The sequence below is a fragment of the Arachis hypogaea genome, chromosome 6, assembly GCF_003086295.3.
Source record: "Arachis hypogaea cultivar Tifrunner chromosome 6, arahy.Tifrunner.gnm2.J5K5, whole genome shotgun sequence".
In the NCBI taxonomy this organism is placed as follows: domain Eukaryota; kingdom Viridiplantae; phylum Streptophyta; class Magnoliopsida; order Fabales; family Fabaceae; genus Arachis; species Arachis hypogaea.
The window spans coordinates 6,591,827-6,611,777 of record NC_092041.1 but is presented as its reverse complement, the minus strand read 5'-3'; the positions used below and the strand labels follow the sequence as shown (position 1 = coordinate 6,611,777).

The following is a 19,951-nucleotide window of genomic DNA, read 5'->3' as shown; positions in this document are numbered from 1 at the left end:
CTTTATCTATGAACCTTCCGTTGTTATCAAATACAGTGCAATATCCATGATAAGTTATCATCTTATATCCTTTCTCAGATAATTGCCCCATACTCAGTAAATTGTAATCAAGTTCGGGAGCATAGAAAACATCAGAAATATAACTCAGAGAACCATCCTTCAATTTAATTGGTATGTGCCCTTTTCCTTCAATAGGGATCTTTGTACTATTACCAAACTTCAATAATAGTTTAACTGAATCATCTATTGAATAAAATAACTCCTTTCTACCAGACATATGATTACTACAAGCATTATCCAAGTACCATATATTTTCATCTTCAGCACATGAATTACTTGTAAAAAATAAAGTCTGAGTACCCGGATTATCATCAGTGTTTTGATACTGATTTTCTGCAACGTGTGCTTGATTGTTATTCACTATTTTGAATCTGCAATCTGCTACTTTGTGTCCATACTTTCCACAATGAAAACAGTTGAAATTGGTTCTTTCTTGATAAAAATTGCCTCGACCTCTTCCTCGGTTGACAGGCCTGAAATTCGTTCCACCTTTTCCTTGATTGGGTGGTGTAAAATTGTTGTAACTTCCTTGGTTGTAATTGCCACGACCTCTACCTCTAAAACTTCCTCTGCCTCTACTTTGAAAATTAAAACCACGACCTCGTCCTTCTTGTGTACGGTTTGATTCTGCAACGTTGTTGAAATTCACTCGGCTTTTCAGGACTTCCTCAGTTGATTTTTCTGACTTCTCCAGTATTCTACTGATGTGGCTTTCCATGGTTCCTTGCAACTCTGCAATCGTCATAGTATCCATATCGTGGGACTCTAGTATCGTAGTCACCACATGGTCATACTTCATCGGCATGGTGCGAAGAATTTTCTCCACCACTTTGCTATCGGGCATATCTTCTCCATAGACTCTCATCTTATTGACAAGATCTGTAACACGAGTAAAATATTGCTCAAAGATTTCTGAGCTAGACATCTCGTACCTTTCATATTCTCTTCTTAAAGACTGTAGCTTTGCTTTCTGAGCTTTATCTACGCCTTTGTATGATAGCTTCAACGTGTTCCATGCTTCCTTTACACTTTTGGCATTTGCTATTTTGCCAAACACCGTATAATCTACTCCTTGATGAATTTGAGATAGCGCCAATTGATCTCTCCTTTGTTGGGCAGCATCTGCTCCTTCTTGCAAACCTAGTTCAATGAAATTCCACAGGTTCTGGGCCTTCAAATGGGTAGACATCAAAGTCTCCCAATAACTATAATCGAGTTTCCCATCTAATTTGGGACCGGACCACACAATATTGAAAGTGTTTGCCATACTGACTCTATGAATAAACAACTATGTGAGAACTCTCCCACACCTCACAAACTCTCAGACACCAGGCGCTGGATTAACCAGCTCTGATACCAAATGTAAGTAAAATACCCACAACTTATTGGCCCTAGGATCACTCACTCATATAAATGACACTATCATATTTTTCATCTCTCAAACTCACTAACACTCATAAAACAAGGGAGAGAATTTTCACATTTCAAAACATACACATTTCATTATGGAACACACAAAATACATAAGGCATATATGCCTTTATATAGGCAAAGTTTCATACTAAAAGTTCATGATTCTACTAACTTCTTAATACACATACTTATCCAACTTTGCTTCTTCCTTTGACTATTCAAATAAGTAATTTCTAGCACATCTTGAAAATTCTTCATTAAGCTTAGTCATCAATCTTGAACCTTTCAATGCAATTCATGATTCTTCTAGTATGGAGGTGATGAGTGCAACTTCCTTTCAACTCCAATTCAATTTGATTTTGAACTTCTTCATTGTTGTAGAATGTTGTAGTTATACTACTCTCTTGAATGTTCTTGGTTATTCTCCAAATTTCCAACATCTTCTAGTAAATTAATGATTATTGTTTTCAATTCAAACTTTGCTTCTTCAATTCTTTAACCATGTTTCATGAAGCTTCTAGTCCATGCAAGTTGATTTAAAATTTTAATCAACACATTAATAAAAGTAATTGCTTTTTGCATTGACAATGAATAATCATAAAAAAATCGGATATAACTATACCACACAATATAAAATATTTTACGATATCAATCCATCAAAATTAAACTTATTTTTTAAACCTTGTTGGGAGCCAATAATGAATCAACCAACATCACCCAACAAGAGTATTTATTTACCATTTTTCTTTTTTAAAATTATTCTTTTATCTCTTATTTTTTTCCTTCACTCCTCATCACCAGCCACCTACCACCACCGCCAACTGCCACCATCAGTTGGCCACTTGCCGGCGTCTCCGCACACCCTAAATCTTAAATTTTAAATTCTAAATTATAAATACTAAATTCTAAATCTTCCAAAACATAAGAGTTAAAAAAATAATTTTACAATAAAAAAATTGATTAATATTAACTAATTAAGATTTAGTTTTATTACTTAAGTTTTTGACGTTCTTATTGTTTTTAATTCCGCGTGTTTCTTTTTTTTTAATTGTTAACTGAATTTAAAATTAATTGGTTGAATGATTGGATCTCCAAACCTTAAAAAAAGATTTGAAAGGTGAGTTATGACTTATGAGTACTTAGCATGAGAGAAAAAAAAATAAAAAACATGAATTTATCAATATGTTGATAACTCCCTCTTTTTCTTTTTGGTCAGAGTAAGAGATTAGAGATTTTTTTAACATCATAGATAGATAGCAGTCATAGCACTGCACTTTCAGCAACAGTTTTGATAACTTCCTTTACATATGCAATGTAGAAAGAAAATGTGTTCTCTCTTTCCATTTTCATGTTTTTATGGGTTCACATCCTCCAATCAAGAAGCCCAAAATAGATGGATCAACAAACATAAAAATATTCCTTTGAATATTATATTTTTATGATTTCTTAGAAAAATCTAGAAATTTGCAAGAAGTAAAAGATATATTTGACCAAAAACCGGGATCAAGAACGTTATAGTTGCATATAATTAGGAAATTAAGGACTGAATTAAACTCACGGCCCATTGGACTACTTCATACACCTTCTAAGCCCGTATAAGACATGCATAGTTGCATAGTATCAACACCAAAAAAAAAAGGTAAGAAGCTTCTAGTGATGTTTCAGCTGAAACACCTTGATATTTTAATTATTTTCATAATTAGATTATAATTGCACATACACTAATAAATAATTGTATCGTGTATGTCTAGTAAGTAGTAATAAATACTTAATTAACTTTTTTTTTAAAAAAGAGTTTAAATAATAAATTTTTATATTAAAAATAATTTATAAATAAATTATTTTATATTTAATTTTTTAATTTTAAAAATATTTTAAAAGAAGAATAATAAAAAAATTATTATAAAAAAATATTTTTTTAATTTTTTTATAAACACTTAAATAAATTTTTAAAAAATTATAATTTAATTTTAAAAATTACACTTAACGCTATAATTTTTTATAAATTAAAAATAAAAAAAGGTTACAAACTGGCCCTTAAGTCAGATAGGTCAATCATATGAACATGCAACATTAACTTATACCAAGAGACTAATGCTAGATCAGAAATTAAAGCGCCATTTGTTTATTTTAATTTCAGTTTTTTTTTTTTTGAAAGAAATTGTTAAGTGTGACTTGTAGCTTTATGAGGCTCAATTTTTTGGAAATGGGGCATGTGTGAGCTTTGCTTTGATATGGTTTAGGGGGAACAGACATATATGTGGGACAGTTTGTTGTCAGTGTGAGCAGAAAGAATTCGGACCGTGCGTGTTCTTTGTGATGAAAATTTTTAATAACAAATCGCACGGTCCGATTTGTTTGGTGAGGAGCAAAAATTCGTCTTGATGAAATCGGACACTACGAATTCACAAGGAATCATTTTGATAACATATCGCAGGGTCCGAGTTCTTAGCTGAGGGCATTAGTTGGGGAACATTGAACTCGGACCCTCTGTTTTGTGAAAGCTTTAGGGGAACTCGGATGGTCCGAGTTGGTGTCCTCCTTTTTTTTTTTTTTACTTTTCATGTTTAACCTAGTTGAAGGGTCCGATTTCTGTAAAGATGGTGATATAAAAGTGTGAGGTGAACTGGTGGGAGCTTTGTGGCGTCTTCTTCGTTTTTGAACGACAGCTTCTTCTTTCTTCTATCTAGTTTTTACAGTTTTAAGATTTGAAAATCTAGTAGTTAAAGATTAATGTGATGCTTTTTTTGTGTTGAGTGAGAAAAAAATGAGTGACAGAGTGTTACTAAAAATATACTATTTTGGTCAGATCTTGTTACAAACGACTGAAGGAGTTAAATTTATTTGTGAAAATCCACTAGATGTTGTTATTCCTTTTATTATCTCATTTGAAGAGTTGAAAGGTGTAATATGTGAAAAGATTGATTCTGAGAGGGCAAGAAAGATATCGTGTATGCTATACATATATCCCATACCGGTGTTTGGTGGATTCGTCCAGTATCAAACCAAATATGTGACGGACGAAGCGAGCATGTAGGAGATGTTTTTAATGTATATTGAAAACCGGTCCCAGATCTCGTTCATCGAGTTGTATGTTGAGTTTGAACAATCTGAGGCCGACCGGAATATTCTACGGGAAGATTATAATAGTGACAGTGAAGAAGAGTTCGAAAGCAACTATGAATTTGTTGCTCCAAATGGAGATGAAGATCAAGGTGACGGACCCATGGCCCCAGATGTCACAGAAGTGGCAAATGCACTCGCGAACGAAGTTCCGTTTGAGGAGCCATCCTTCATACGAGTTTTAGACCTGGAAGTCATGCATGTTCCAGAATTTTCAGAATATATGACTGCAGGTACGTAAACGTTGTGTTAGTCCTTTTTTAGTTAGACATTGATTCAATTATGAGTTAGCAAGTTTAGGGGTATTTGATTTTATTTATTTTTTTACTTTTATATGCTAGAAGTATTAATTAGAAATTAATAATTAAATTGTCCATAGTGTGGTTGTTACGGATTGAATGAGTTTGTAATAATTATTTGCACTGGTGCCTTCCTTTTTACCGTTCAAATCCCATGAACCGGACCGGAATGGTCCGGTTTAATGGTTTGCCGGTCGAATCAGCCTGACCGGTCCGGTTCGTTTGGTATGCCGGTCGAACTGGAAAATGCGGATTGCTTTTTAAATATGCTGCTGTTGTTATTTATTTGTATGGAGTGACATCATAACATGTTGTTAGGTTTGGAGTTATAGCATACTGGATTAAGTGAAATTTGATTAACCTTTACAATCGTTTTTGAAATATGTATGTGTTAATGAAATTTTTTCTGTGCTTGTTGTCCCATCAGAAATTTCTATTGTGGAAGACGGTGAATTTGGCGTAGGTAAGGCGGTAAAAGACTATAGCATACGACGAAGCGTAGACTATTGGGTGTTTGAGTCTGAGCCGTTGACATTTTATGCCAAGTGTACACAGTATGGGTCAGGGTGTGATTAGCTTATTAGGGTTAGTTTGATCAGCAGGAGGTACTGTTGGGTTATAAGGAGGTATAATAGTAGTCACACATGTACAAGAGCCACCATTTCACAGGATCATTCGAAACTAGATTCTATCACAATTGCAGAAGCAATAAAGCCACTGGTTGAGGCTGACCCATCCTTGAAGGTAAAATCGGTTATAGCAGAAATCCAATCGAAGTTCAACTACACCGTCAGTTACCGGAAAGCATGGTTGGCTAAGCAAAAGGCAGTTGAAAAAATATTTGGTGGTTGGGAGGCATCGTATGAAGCGTTGCCAATATGGTTTGAGGCCATGTGTCACAAGGAGCCATCAGCTGTTGTTCATTTTGAGACTATGCCTGCATATCAAGGCGATGAGTTGGTGGGTGATATTCGGGTAATGCATCGTGTATTTTGGAGTTTGTATTAGGGCATTCAGACATTGTAAGCCAATTATACAGGTGGATGGGACTCACTTATACGGAAAGTATAAGGGTTGTTTGCTTGTGGCAGTTTCACAAGATGGCAACAACAATATCGTCCCAATTGCATTTGCTATTGTGGAGGGAGAGACCTCTGATGCATGGCATTTTTTCCTTAGTAACTTTCGTCAACATGTTGTTACTCGTGATGGTGTGGGTCTAATATCCGACAGGCACGAATCCATAAATGCAACTGTGGAACGCAGTCACGGTCTCACGGAGCGTGGTCACCTCCAAGAGCTTTTCATATGTTTTGCATCAGGCATATAGAGTCAAACTTTTTGAGAAAGTTCAAGGCACCGTACCTCAAAAAATTGGTCATGAACATCGGTAACCATTTATGAAATTTAAGCAATTTTTTTATATTTTCCTTACATAAATCTACTGACCTCCATTTCTTTGCTTTGCATATGTTGTGATCTACCAGGATATTCTAGGACGGTGCGGGAGTATGAGGTGCGTTACGAGCGGTTACGGGAACGTGGTGAGGCGTACACAAACTGGTTAAACCGAATTCCTCGCGAGCAGTACGCATTGGCCTTTGATGGTGGGTATCGATGGGGGCACATGACAACGAATCTTGTGGAGTGCATTAATTCAGTTTTGAAGGGTTCACACAATCTCCCCATTACTGCTCTTGTGAAGGCAACATTCTACAGGCTAAATGAGTTATTCACCCGAAAAAGAGCGGAGGCGGAAGTAAGGATCAATGCTGGCCATGTGTTCTCTGATATCGTGACCTCCAAGTTGCATGTAAACCAACTTGCATCAGGAAATATTCAGGTTAGTTGCTTTGACTGCCAGAATGAGGTCTTTGAGGTTCGGGAGATGCCAAGCGAAATGGAGTTTGCAGTCGATCTACGTGGCCTACGATGTGACTGTGGTGAGTTCCAGGTGGACAGGATCCCCTGCAGACATGTATTCGCATGTTGTGCCAACCAGCGACTGGATTGGCAACTGTATGTTGATGATGTGTATAAGATGGACCAAGTGCGGCGGGTGTACCGAGCAAGGTTTAGGCCACTAGGTAATCCTGCTACATGGCCTGCTTACAACGGACCTCGGTTCATTCCAAATCCGTACCTGAGACGGGTAACGAAGGGTCGCCCAAGGATGACGCGTTTTCTGAATGAGATGGACACGCGGATGTTACGTCGTCCTAGGCGATGTACTCTATGTGGGGCTGAAGGACATAGTCGTAGCAGATGCCGTCAGACAGGTAGTTCGAACACCAACAGAGGTGCTCCCTAGGTTCATATGTTTAACATGAGATTGTATAATATAACCTGAATGAGCAAATTTAATTAGCATGACCTACTATATGTAACCTTATAATTTATCACAATCTAGTATTATAACATATCTGTGGCATTATATAATATCATGGTCAATACATCAATACATCAAGCTCTGTATGAGCATATTAATTCATCAATACATCAATATCATTAATACATCAATACATCAATATATGAATACATCAATACATCAATATCATTAATTCATCGATACAACATTACATCAATACATCAATATCATTAATACATCTATAGATCAATACATTAATACATAAATATCATTAATACATTAACAATATCAATACACGATAAGCACAATAAACATAGAATATAATCTTACCATTAGTGCTATTTATTATTACATAATGTCCAACACAAAGAAATTACTCTAAACATTACAAAGTATACTAAAAACTACATTAAGTCATTACTACATAGTTTCCAACATATACAAATTATCCTAAAAAAACTAAACAACTACTTTCTCATTCTCCACTTTACATCCTTCACAAAGTTTTTGCATTTTTTTGCCGCTTTTTTAAAGACAGAAGGAGTGAAACGATTAGCGCTCCGACGTAGGGGATCGATCCGTAGATTGTAACCTTTGATGTTGTCATCCGGACTGTGTGCCTGACCTGTATACAATGAAGGAATAAACAACTAGATGCAGCATATTACATATTCATAACCAACATAGATACAACAAATCAAGAAAAAAAAATCCAAATAGAGAGGCTAATTATGCAAACAAGATACATTCAAATATGGAATACATAAAGTAAAATATTAAACATAATACCATCGTTACGAGATTCTTCATCCTCATCAAACTCTTCAATATCATCCTCCTTATCATCGCCTTTGTCATCTGGGTCGTCAATTAGATAGGCATCGGTTTCTCGTTCGAGTGTGTTAGTGTCTTCCTCAATAAGTCCCATGTTAAGACGGCTAGGATTTTGACTATTAAGGACACTGCGACCACCCTCACTCCTACTAGAGTCGACAGATACGAACCCTCCAGAAGTAACGGATGAGGTATGGCCTGGATACCTCGCATCCAGTGGATACCTGCCTGGCATGAACTCAGGCTGATGGCCATATTGTGAATGTGCTGCATCTGCAGCCATTAACCCAAGCAAATGGCTAAAAGAACCTCCTTCACCTGTTTCAAACTGTGACATACCCCAATATTGTTGCTGCATTGGAAATGATGGGGTGAACTGTGTCTGAGGTTGATACTGGGTTGAGGGCTGAGGTTGTTCTTCTTGAGGCGGATTTGGAAGTGATATATGTGGCTCATGATCTTCATTGTCCTCATCCATATCCTGACTACCCTCGTCAGTATCCTGGTTACCCCCATCCATATTATCATTACCCGCATCCATGTCCTGGTTACCTTCATCATTATCTTCACCCACAAGATTCGACAAGGCTAAGCGGTTTCCATAATTTGTACGGTACCAGTTCATGTAACTATCCAAATGATGCTCTGAAGGCATGGGAAGCTCAGATAGAACGTAGTGATACCTGTTTGTCCAATGCATCACCCATTTTGAATGAGTCGGTGCCGTGGCCCAGTTAAGATTCTTAGGACTAATCAGAACCTCTCCATGCGCCTTATCCAAATTAGGCTCCGGATTAGGTACTCCTTGAATGAAACCAAACTGTCGCCTGACCCTATTGGTCGCATGCCACTCGATGCATTCAAATGACATTAATGGAACTGTAGCGCTCCAGACAACCGATTGCATGTAGATTTCAGCAGGAATTATGTTTAGATCCACACGATCCACAGCATAAGCAACCCAGACAAACTGAAAAATTAAGGGATACTCATCATAACAACCCACAATGCAAATAAATTCTAAAAATGCATGATGCTTTTTTAGAAAACTTGTTAAACTAAAACACACCTGCCCTTCCTGAAGTTCATCAAAGGTCTTCCTAAAGTGATCTAGCTTCAAATATCTAAATCTTCGGTCACCACGCTCCCAGTTACGCCACCTAATATGATGTTCTCAATTAGCTCAACTGAAGCTTAAATATCAAGAAACGGGTACATTGTAACATAATATTACCTGTTTGCTAGTGGAAAACTGCGGGGTTCTCTAGGAACCGGAGATAGATATGGCAGTCGGAACCAAGCCCATACGAGCAGAAGTGTTAGTGGACCATCTATTTCCTTACAGTTATAACGAGATGCCCTGCATAACGCCTTGTAAAGGTGTGCTAGGCATGCCGAGCCCCAACTATACTGTCCAATATTGACAAAGTCACGTAGCAAGGGTAGAAATTTTCAATGAACACTTGCCCCTGACTTATCCCCAAATAGGATCGTTCCGATTAGCAACATAACGTGGCACCTAACATACCTCTGTATATTTATTTCATCAGTCAATTCTAAATTCTCTTTTAGATTCCTCAGCCACGTCAGTTTTATGCAGCTAGATCTACACTCCTCCTTTCGCGGTGCAACCCCTAACTGAAGCAAACACTTCGCCTCCAAAGTTTCAAAACTACTCATTGTCATCCCTGTTACTGGAAGACCATCTGTGGGAAGACCAATAATTAAAGCTACATCTTCAAGTGTCACAGCACATTCACCAATGGGAAGGTGAAACGTATGTGTGTCTGGGTGCCAACGTTCGATTAGAGCATTTACCAATGCTTTCTGACACTGCACTATCCCAATCTGAGACACATGATAGAACCCGGTAATTCGCAAATGATCCTCCACCCTATCATTGTACCGATCCGGAGGAACTGGATGGTTACATGTCAACATTCTTGATTTCTACAAAAAAACATAACAACTTACTAGTCAGATAATTAACAATTACTAACTTATCATCATCAATCAATTTACTGAATCCTTATATAAGTAATTCTTCTAATTTCTAAAATTATTTAATTAATCCTAAAAATTATTCATAACTGCAAATGAAACTCATTACAAGCACATATATTCCTAATCAATATTTTCAACAATATTACAACATCTACAATAAAATCGAATGTTAATTACTCTTTTGTTAAATATTTTTTTCCTCCATAATAAAAATTATTAACAATCAGTATACGCCATCATTCATATTCTAACAACAGTAATAATTAACTTGCTAATAATAATTACTAAAATTAAAAAATTTTAAATATTCTCGTAAAGTAAACTCAAACATGCTTTAATTAAAAAGGATCTAACTAATCATTTAGCATTAACACTTTCTCACAATAACAATAACATTAACATTTAACTACTGTCATAACAGTTATACTTAATTTTTTAAAAATAAATTTAAATAAGATTGTATTACACTTAATTATAATAAAAATTAATATAAAATTAAAAAAACAATAACATTAAATTCCTATTGACTTAGTAACCACGGTGTTGCCTCTCTACAACACTCCAAAACACAAAACCTAACAACAATAATAATAAAAAATTGCCTAACCGTGATATATATAAATAATTAATAATCTGTAAATAAATTTTAAACAAATCTAGCAAATAATTAAAAATTATTCATAATAATTTTATTTATATTTTACAACTACTTAGACTCTAACAACGATCATAATAATTAAATTTTAAATTTTAATAATTATTCACATAAAAAAATTAATAAAATTTAAAAAAATTTAAAAAATACTTACATAATCAGAATCACTAAAATATTGAATAATGTGAAACTCACATCGATCAACATCTTTAATTTTATATTTTTTTGGCATTATTCTTGTCCTCCACTATGCAAAACCAGTAGAGAGAGGATGGGGTTTCTTTTTTTTACAATACACCGTATATGCATCAGTTGGGGAAGCGACGCGTGTCTCCTTTTTCACGAACTCGTACCGTGCGATTGCCCAAACAAAAATCGGATGGTCCATATGCTTTCACGAACTCGGAGAGTCCGAGTTGCAGAGTGCCATGATCCAAATGCATAGAATTCGGACCGTGCGTGTTGTGTTGGAAACTCGGAAGGTCCGAGTTGCTTCACCCCTGACATCACATTTTTGTTAAGCACTTCGCACTCCCATATCATATTCATACACCATCTTTGGAGGCATATACAAATTAAAAAGCGGCTTTATGACGGCACCACAAAAAAAAAAAAAAAAAAAAGCATATTGGTTTGAATGTTTGATTCGCGGAATGGTAAAGATAAGACCAAACTTAGAACAATTAAAGGACTTGGTCATTGGAATTTTTTATTTTTCTTTTCTCTTACCACAAGGCTAGGGACACGAGGACATTCGAGATTACACATAATTATTATTTATATTAATTAATATTAATATGTCAATATCATCATCAATTCCATGACCAACTTAGCTTCAGCTTACTACTATATAATATTCCCCAGATATGACTTTTAATCTTTTATATTAATCTGATCTTCATGTCGCAAATGAGGATCATATGGTGTGCACTTTCCTTCACCGTCCTAGAACCTTTACGGCATTTTTTAAACATTTATTTTTGGAGTTTATAAACTTGAAACTTAATTATAAAATAAAATGATAAAAAACGAAGGTCTTGTAATTAAAATTGCTAATTGGTGGATGGATTTGAAGCACATTTTATCAGGTAATTGGTGGAGGAGTAGATGATTTGTAATGACGACCATTTTAATTAGCATCAATTTTTACTATATTCTTATCATCTTATAAGCAATCAGTGCTAGAAAATTTTATCCTATTTTGTGGCTATATACATCATAAACAAGTAGAATCATATTTTATTTAATATTTTGATTTCAGTGATAATATATGTATTTGTTTTTTAATTAAATTGGCAGAAGTTTTATGAAAAAAAATGTACACATTAGTCATAAGTTTTTTTACTTCTACAGTATATAAATTTTTTTTATATATAATACAGAAATTTATTAATATAGTATGAAAATTTAATATATAATACAAAAATTTTTGTACCTATATATACAAACTTATTGATATAGTATAAAAATTTTTGAACATAATATATAAATATTTGTATATAGCATATAAATTTTTGCTACGAGTATATTTTATTAGTTAGGTGAGTCAATATTTTAGATATACGGTTCTCCGAATTCTGTACTACACACCAAAAATTTATTTGTTATACACTAAAATTTTTGTATTGTACACTAAAATTTATGTAATGTACGTATTTTGAATAAATCTTTAAATTGGTCCTCCAGATTGGGCTCGTGTACCAGTGTTGCCCCTGAGTTTTCAATTGCTCTAAATGTACCCTCTAATTTGAGCTCCGTGCAAAATACAGGTCCTTCTATCCAATTCTGGCATGACTCAGCAGTCGAAGCGCTGACCTGGTGGTGCCACCTTCACGTAAGACGTCCGAAATGGCCAGCTGATAAACCCCATTTTTAGAGTTTATCTTGTGTTGAATTTAGAGGGTTTTGTCAACTTTTCTCCCATTTATTCACTAAAATGGCATGGTTTTGTAAATTCTCCTTTAATTGTACTTAAGAGTGAAAACATGCTTTTTAAGTCTTAAAATAGCTAAATTTAATTCACCTTGATTCCATTAGATGCCTTGATATGTTTGTTAAGTGATTTCAGATTTAGGAGGCAAAGATTGGATTGAGGGAATGAAAAAAAAAAGCATGTAGAAATGGAGAACTCATGAAGAAATGAAGGAATCGCAAAGCTGTCAATCCTGACCTCTTCGCACTTAATCAATCATAACTTGGGCTACAGAGATCCAAATGAGGCAGATTCAGTTGTGTTGGAAAGCTAACATCCGGATCTTCAAGATGATATAAAATTTGCCATAGTTGTCTGGCGTTTAGGGACATGTACGCGTGATGTACGTGTACGCGTGGGAAGCTACAGTAACTCACTAAAGGCAACTCGTGGCCAGCGATTTCTAAAGCATTTTGGACCCAATCCAACTCATTTCTGATGCTATTTAACCCAAGAATTGAAGGAGGATGACTTACTTAGTCATTAGGTAGTTTTAGAATTAGTGAGTTAGTGAGTTTTAGTTGAGTTTTAACATGTTTTAAAGTTAGTTTTTCTAGAGAGAGAAGCTCTATCTTCTCTCTAGAATTAGGATTAGGTTTAGATTAGAATTTCTTATATCTAGATTTTAATTCTTGCTTTCATCTACTTCTACCTTTCAATCCTTTGTTGCTACATCTTGTTCTTCTATTCTCTTGTTGCAATTTCCTTTATTTTGTTTCTATATTTTGTTGTTGATCTACTCTTTTTCCTTTCATTTTCTTTTAATACAATTTGATGTCATTCATGTTAATTGTGATTTCTTTGATTGTTGTTATTGATCCTTTGCAATTAGTTGTTGTTAGGTTTTATTCTTGTTGTCAATTTACTATGATTTTCTTTTATGCCTTCTAAGTGTTTGATAAAATGCTTGGAAGGATGTTAGAGTAGAATTTTGTGTGGTTGGCTTGGGAAGGTAACTTCGGAATTCTTGAGTTACTAATGTCCAAGTGATAGATGATTGGTGGCCATTGACTCTAGTTCTCACTAATTGGATTAGTGGATAGCTAGGACTTATGGACTTGGATTGGTATAGCTCATTTGACTTTTCTTTACTTGTTAGAGGATGACTTAATGGGATTGGTCCTTGCAATTATCATGTTGTGGTTAGTGATAAGGATAGAGATCCTTAACCACCAAACCTTGCCAAGACCTTTTATCATTTGATTTTCATTACAATTTACTGTTTTTGTTTCTCATCCAAAATTCCAAAATATACATGTCCATAACCAATAACAAGAACACTATCCTGCAATTCCTTTGAGAGACGACCCGAGGTTTGAATACTTCGATTTATTTTTTATAGGGTTTGTTACTTGTGACAACAAAATATTTGTATGAAAGGTTTCTTTGTTGGTTTAGAAACTATACTTGCAACGAGATTTTATTTGTGAAATTCTGTACCAATCAAAAATCCCTTCATCACCAGCTGAAGTGGAATACGTTCAAAAATTCCCCAATTTAGTCCTTGGCACCAATCATAAACCCTAACATAGTTCTTCCTTCTTCCTTTATAAATCTCTTCGCTATCCTGCTATAGTGTAACAGCCCAGACCACCCGCTAGCATGATATTGTCTGCTTTGGCACACAAGACCTCACAGTTTTGCCTTTGACGATAAGGATGAAAGCCGAAACCCCCACACTCACTCGTCAAACGTGTCATGCTAGGGAGAGGTACCCACACTCTTATAAGGCATGCTTCCTTCTCCTCCCCAACCGATGTGGGACCTTACAATCTGCCCCCACTAAGGGAGCCCAACGCCCTCGCTGGCACATCGATCTGGGCTCTGGCTCTGATACCATCTGTAACAGTCCAGACCACCCGCTAGCACGATATTGTCCGCTTTGGCACACAAGGCCTCACAGTTTTGCCTTTGACGATAGGAATGAAAGCCGAAACCCCTACACTCACTTGTCAAAACGCGTCATGCTAGGGAGATGTATCACCACCCTTATAAGGCATGCTTCGTTCTCCTCCCCAACCGATGTGGGACCTTATATATAGCGCTTCTGTTTCTACTTGTTCTTGATTTGATTCTTCTTCTTCCTTCTTTTCCACCATCTATGAGTGACAGTCACGTTTCAGGAAGGTCGAATCGCTCCTCTGCCACCGAAAATTGGAAAAGGAACAATGTGCGTAGCCGGCATTCACCAGTTCCCGAGTAGTGCGGTTGTGGGTGTAAGCCTGTCCTTCGGTGGTCAGGAACAGAGATGCAACCTAATAAGTCGTTCTTCGGGTGTCCAAATTATAATGTGAGTCCACTAACTATTTGAAATTTCAAGCGTTGGTTATTTGAGGTTGTTGTTTGCTAAGGTTGATGTATATTTGCAGACTAGTAGAAAGAATAGGTGTGAGTTATTTCTCTGGGCAGATTCTGTACAAGATAAGATGATGGTGAAATCTGATGAAGAAGATGAGCATGGTGAGATGAAGATGAACATTGCATGGAAGGTGGATAAACTGGAAGCAGATGTAAAAAATGTAAAAGTGATGGTCCAAGTGATTGGTTTAGAGGTTTTCGTATTATTTGTGTTTGTGTTAATGTTGCTGTTGAAGGTTTGATTAGATTTAAAACTGCACACAGAACCATGATGTTAATGTAATCCATTTTTTAAACTTTGTAATTAATATAAGATTAGTTTTGATGCGTTGAATGATTGTGCTCTTTGGTAGGTTGTTTTTATAGTTTTGTTATTGTAAACGTAATTGAACACCCAAATATCTTATAGATAAGCAACAATAATGAAAGCTAACATAAAGCATCATTCATAACTGATTGATAATAACATTAGTTCATATAAGGTTCTGCAATAATGCAGTGATGACAATAACAATAAAAAAGATACTGAGCATTATTTCAGCTATTTTCCAGCAATCTAATTAGCATTAAAAAGTTGCAGAGGTGTCTATGAATTACCATGAGCAAAACAAAAACAAAGATAAGATTGTCATAATTGTTTTACAAAAAGACACAGACTTTCAGAGTAACAATCTAAAGCTATGGACATAGTCACTTCTTTCTTAGCGGTTTGAATCCTGAGGTGGGCACATGCTTGAAGAAGTTGGCCAACCATGTTGCAGTTGCATCACTAGCTCCCTGCATTGGATTCAATGATGCAGAGCCTGTTGGAGGAGGTGAACTTCTTCTAAGTGGCAGTTTTGCAGGTCTTGTTGGTGTCTTCCTCTTAAGTGGATGCTCCTGCAGTGCAAACAATAAGTAACAATAAACAGTCCTAAAAAATAAGTAACATGAAACATTATGGTATAATAAGTAACAATAAATAGTCCTATAATAAGTAACAATAAGTAACATGAAACATTATGATACAATACCTTTTGGGAGTCTTCTGCTTTAGAGTATGTGGGCTGAGATAGATCAATCTCAGCCTGTTAGACATCCACTTCCACAAGAGGGGTAGGATCAGTTGTAGCAGCAGTAGTAGTAGCAGACGCTGTTGCAGTTTCAGATCCTTTTGCAGTTGTAGAGGCACTTGCAATGTGAGTTGCATTAGAATACACTAGTATCGTGACCCATAGTAACTCCTTGGATTGTGTTTTCCTCCCTATAACAGCCCCTCACATTGTGTTTTCAGCACCATAATAGTCCCTAACTTATGTTATCGTGCAACTAAACAAGTCCTTGTCACATATCAGTAGCAGGTTACATAATACAGTACATCCAATGTAATAATAATAGAAATCAAAGGCATAAACAGTCACATACCTTTTGCATATCAGAAATAAAACACCAACCATGTGTCTTGTAATCTCCCAAGTCTTCGTGCAACAGTTCAAGGAACCATTTCCAGTTTGTAGTGTTTTCAACTTCCACAATTGCCCATGCAATGACGTATATGTGATGGTTAGCATCCTGCGCAATAGCTGAAAGAATCTGGCTTCCAAATACAGTCTTCAGGAAAGCACCATCAAGTCCAATGAGTGGACGACAGCCAGTCCTGAATCCATTCTTGCAGCCACTTAAACACACATATATCTTCTCAAAAATCACCTCACTGTTTGGCTGTGAATGGTGCAAATCTGAACAGTCGAACTTGAGTTGGTTTTTAAAAGGGTCTCCCCATAGTCCTTTGCCTTTTCATCACCATATACAAAGTTTCTAGCATCAGATAGTGCCCTTGAGATTGAATTCCTATTCAATGACAGATCATACTTGGTCTTGAAGAAGGTATGTGCATCACAATATCTAAAGTTAGGATATTTTCTCACTTTTCTTTTGTGCAACCTACCCCAGTAGTAGACCTCAGGCAATACCTCCTGTTCACTTTGGTTTGAGTTGGTTTCGGGGTGTTTAGTCTTCTTTTTCAGTTTTTGTTCAGTGGGCACCTTAATTGAGGCTTTAACCCCCTGCTCCCAAGGTCGACTAACATTAACAGTAGGAGTCTTTTCGGCATTTGGGTTGGCACCATCATGTAGGACAGCTATGGCACTTTCCTTTGCTTGCTCTCCAAGTCCCTTACTTGATCATCAACGTATACCATAACCTCCTTCCCTTGCAGCAGTTTAAGTGACGAAACCTCATATTCAATAAAGATATCAACAAGATCCTGGTTATGTAAACCCATCCGACACATCTCTTTTAAGTCTGCATCAGTGTTTAACTTTCTCAAACCCTCTCCTATGCTCTTTCCAGGTACAAGCCACCAAACTTTTTTCATTCTGTCATAACCTAGCTCCTTATAATAGTTTCTCAAATAAAATATATCCAACCTATCCACCTCAACATCACCGAGGCAATTTCTATTATCAGGATAATACCCCATCTTTCCATCAACTCCCTTTTCAAAAGTTCTTCCATGATGAAACATAATGTCCAGAACTTCATCCATCTGCAAGATATATAAATAAACAAATTAAACACATGCAGCACTAACTTTTGACCATAACTAAACAACTGTATCATCAGAGAAAAGATCCCATGTTTGATACATAAAAAAAAACAAAGCAACCCAAACCCCATGCTAACAACATAGAAATCTCAACAAAACACCAAACGAAGATGAAATCACCTCAATCAACAACTCAAGTAAAGAGCTTTCAATGAAAACCCAAACAAAAAAATTTAATTTCAACTCGTCGCTGCATTGCTAACCTTGTTGATGCTCACGATGATGATACCCTCTGGTTTACCAACTTCCTGTGGTTGGCATCCATCATTCTCCTGCCAATGAACTCAGAAAATTGCTAACGAGAACGTGCCCTACTGTGACTGCATTCTCTGTACAAAGAGGAGAAGAAGCGTTCGAAGAGAAGTAGAAGAATAAAGACTAATGAATGATCAACCCTTCCCCAAGAAACCTTTCAATACCCCTACATGACAATACGACACCGTTCTGATTCATTCACCCTCTACAAGCAAAACGACGTCGTTCGGGCGGCCTACGTGGAGGTGGTACCGCCAGGTCAGCGCTCCGGCTGCTGAGTTATGCTAGAATTGGGTAAAAGGACCTGTATTTCACACGGAGCTCAAACTGAAGGGTACATTTAGAGCAATTGGAAACTGAGGGGCAACATTGATGCACGGACCCTATCTGGGAGACTATTTTGGGGATTTACTCTACGTATTCTGTTACAAAAATACTATTTGTATACCAATGCATTTGTGTATAAATACATGTGTGGTTTAATTTATTTTCAATGTGTATTTATATTCCAATATGTATTTTATATTGGTGGCTGATTTTGATATACACGTAGCATAATTCTTTTTGTTAGTTGGGTGTCAATGTTTAGGGTATGTGGTCTTTCAAAAATTTTTATATTTGGGCATTGAAATTTTTGTGTTGTGCGTATTTTATTAATTAGGTATCAATATTTTGGACATATGATTTTTCAAAAAATTTTGTGCTGTATAATAAAATTTATATGTTGTGTGCTTTAAATTTTCTGTGCTCTAATTTTTTAAATATATATATAAAAAATAAAATAAAGACATCCAATATAATGATAATGATAATAGTAAACGGGGATAGGAAAAAAAAAGGAAAAATAAAAAATTAAACAACAACAATAATAAAAAGAAGGAAAAAAACAACAGTAATAATAGCAACGACAATAATAATTTGGTTAAAAATTTGGTTTAAAAAACGTTTAGAGACTTAATTTTATTGTTTTGATTTATATATATCTAAGAATCTCACTGTTAGTTTAAATAATAAAAAAATCAAAATTATTTATTGATTTTGACTTTAATAAAAATAAAATCAAATACTATTCTATTTTATTAGATCTTCGTCTCAAATAAAATTTGTTATAATAGAGCTTTTATGTATTGACTCCAAAATGTCATCATTTTGTAACCTTTGCCTATAATAAAGATTCGAAATATTTTAGTTGAAAAAAAAAACACAAAACATAACAAATTAAAATAATAATAAAAAATTGTGTCAAGTTAACAATAAAATATTTTAATTATGATCATAAATTTAAATATATTTTTGTTCTTAATATCTTTCTTAACATAAATGGTCTTAAAATTAAAAAAAAAAATCTAAGAACTCACAATTATAAATTAATTAAAGTTCTCCCTCGCGCGCGGGTATTGAAAATTAACAAGATTATTAGATAAATAATAAATTGGTTAAATATCAGATTCAACTTGGTGTTCTTCTAGAAATAAAGGGGAAAAATTAAGAAGGAATTTGTGGCAATTCATTCAATAAATAGTGAAATAGTCATTTTAGTTTGGTAAAAATTTAGGCGAAATTGATTTTACGTGAAGTTAATATTTAAGAGTCGTTAGATAAAAATTTAGTCAAATTATCTAATAATTTTTAAATATCAATTTTTCAATTGCATTTGAATTTTGATGTTTTAGTTTCACGAATTATGAATTTGGCAGCCTTGACTATTGGAATATTTGGTGCTCCCATCCCTAGGGTCCCACATTTGAGTTGTGTGCTTCTCAAAATTAAGCACCTAGCTTTCCTCTTTATTTATAAATTACATAGCACCACATAAAATATTTATCTTTCAATTTTCGGTCAATTATTCTCTCCATCGATCTAGCTAGCTACTTACCACGCCCAATTCTGTCGCCTTAATCACCTATCATCACAAGTCGATATCTATCTATTATTATTATAATGACCAATATTGTTATTTAGATATGAAGATCAAAATAAAATATAAAATTTTAAAGAAGACATAACTTGAAGAAGGTTTATA

At 35.2% G+C, this 19,951-nt stretch overlaps 1 protein-coding gene across 1 annotated transcript; it reads left to right on the top strand.

The window, feature by feature from the left end:
* The first annotated feature begins 4,522 nt into the window (after positions 1-4,522).
* On the top strand, positions 4,523-7,206 carry LOC112805220 (uncharacterized). The gene is made up of 5 exons (XM_025847623.1): positions 4,523-4,829; positions 5,323-5,358; positions 5,599-5,776; positions 5,904-6,217; positions 6,383-7,206. The coding sequence occupies exons 1-5, from the start codon at positions 4,523-4,525 to the stop codon at positions 7,204-7,206; spliced, it is 1,659 nt and encodes a 552-aa protein (XP_025703408.1).
* Positions 7,207-19,951: the final 12,745 nt, after the last annotated feature.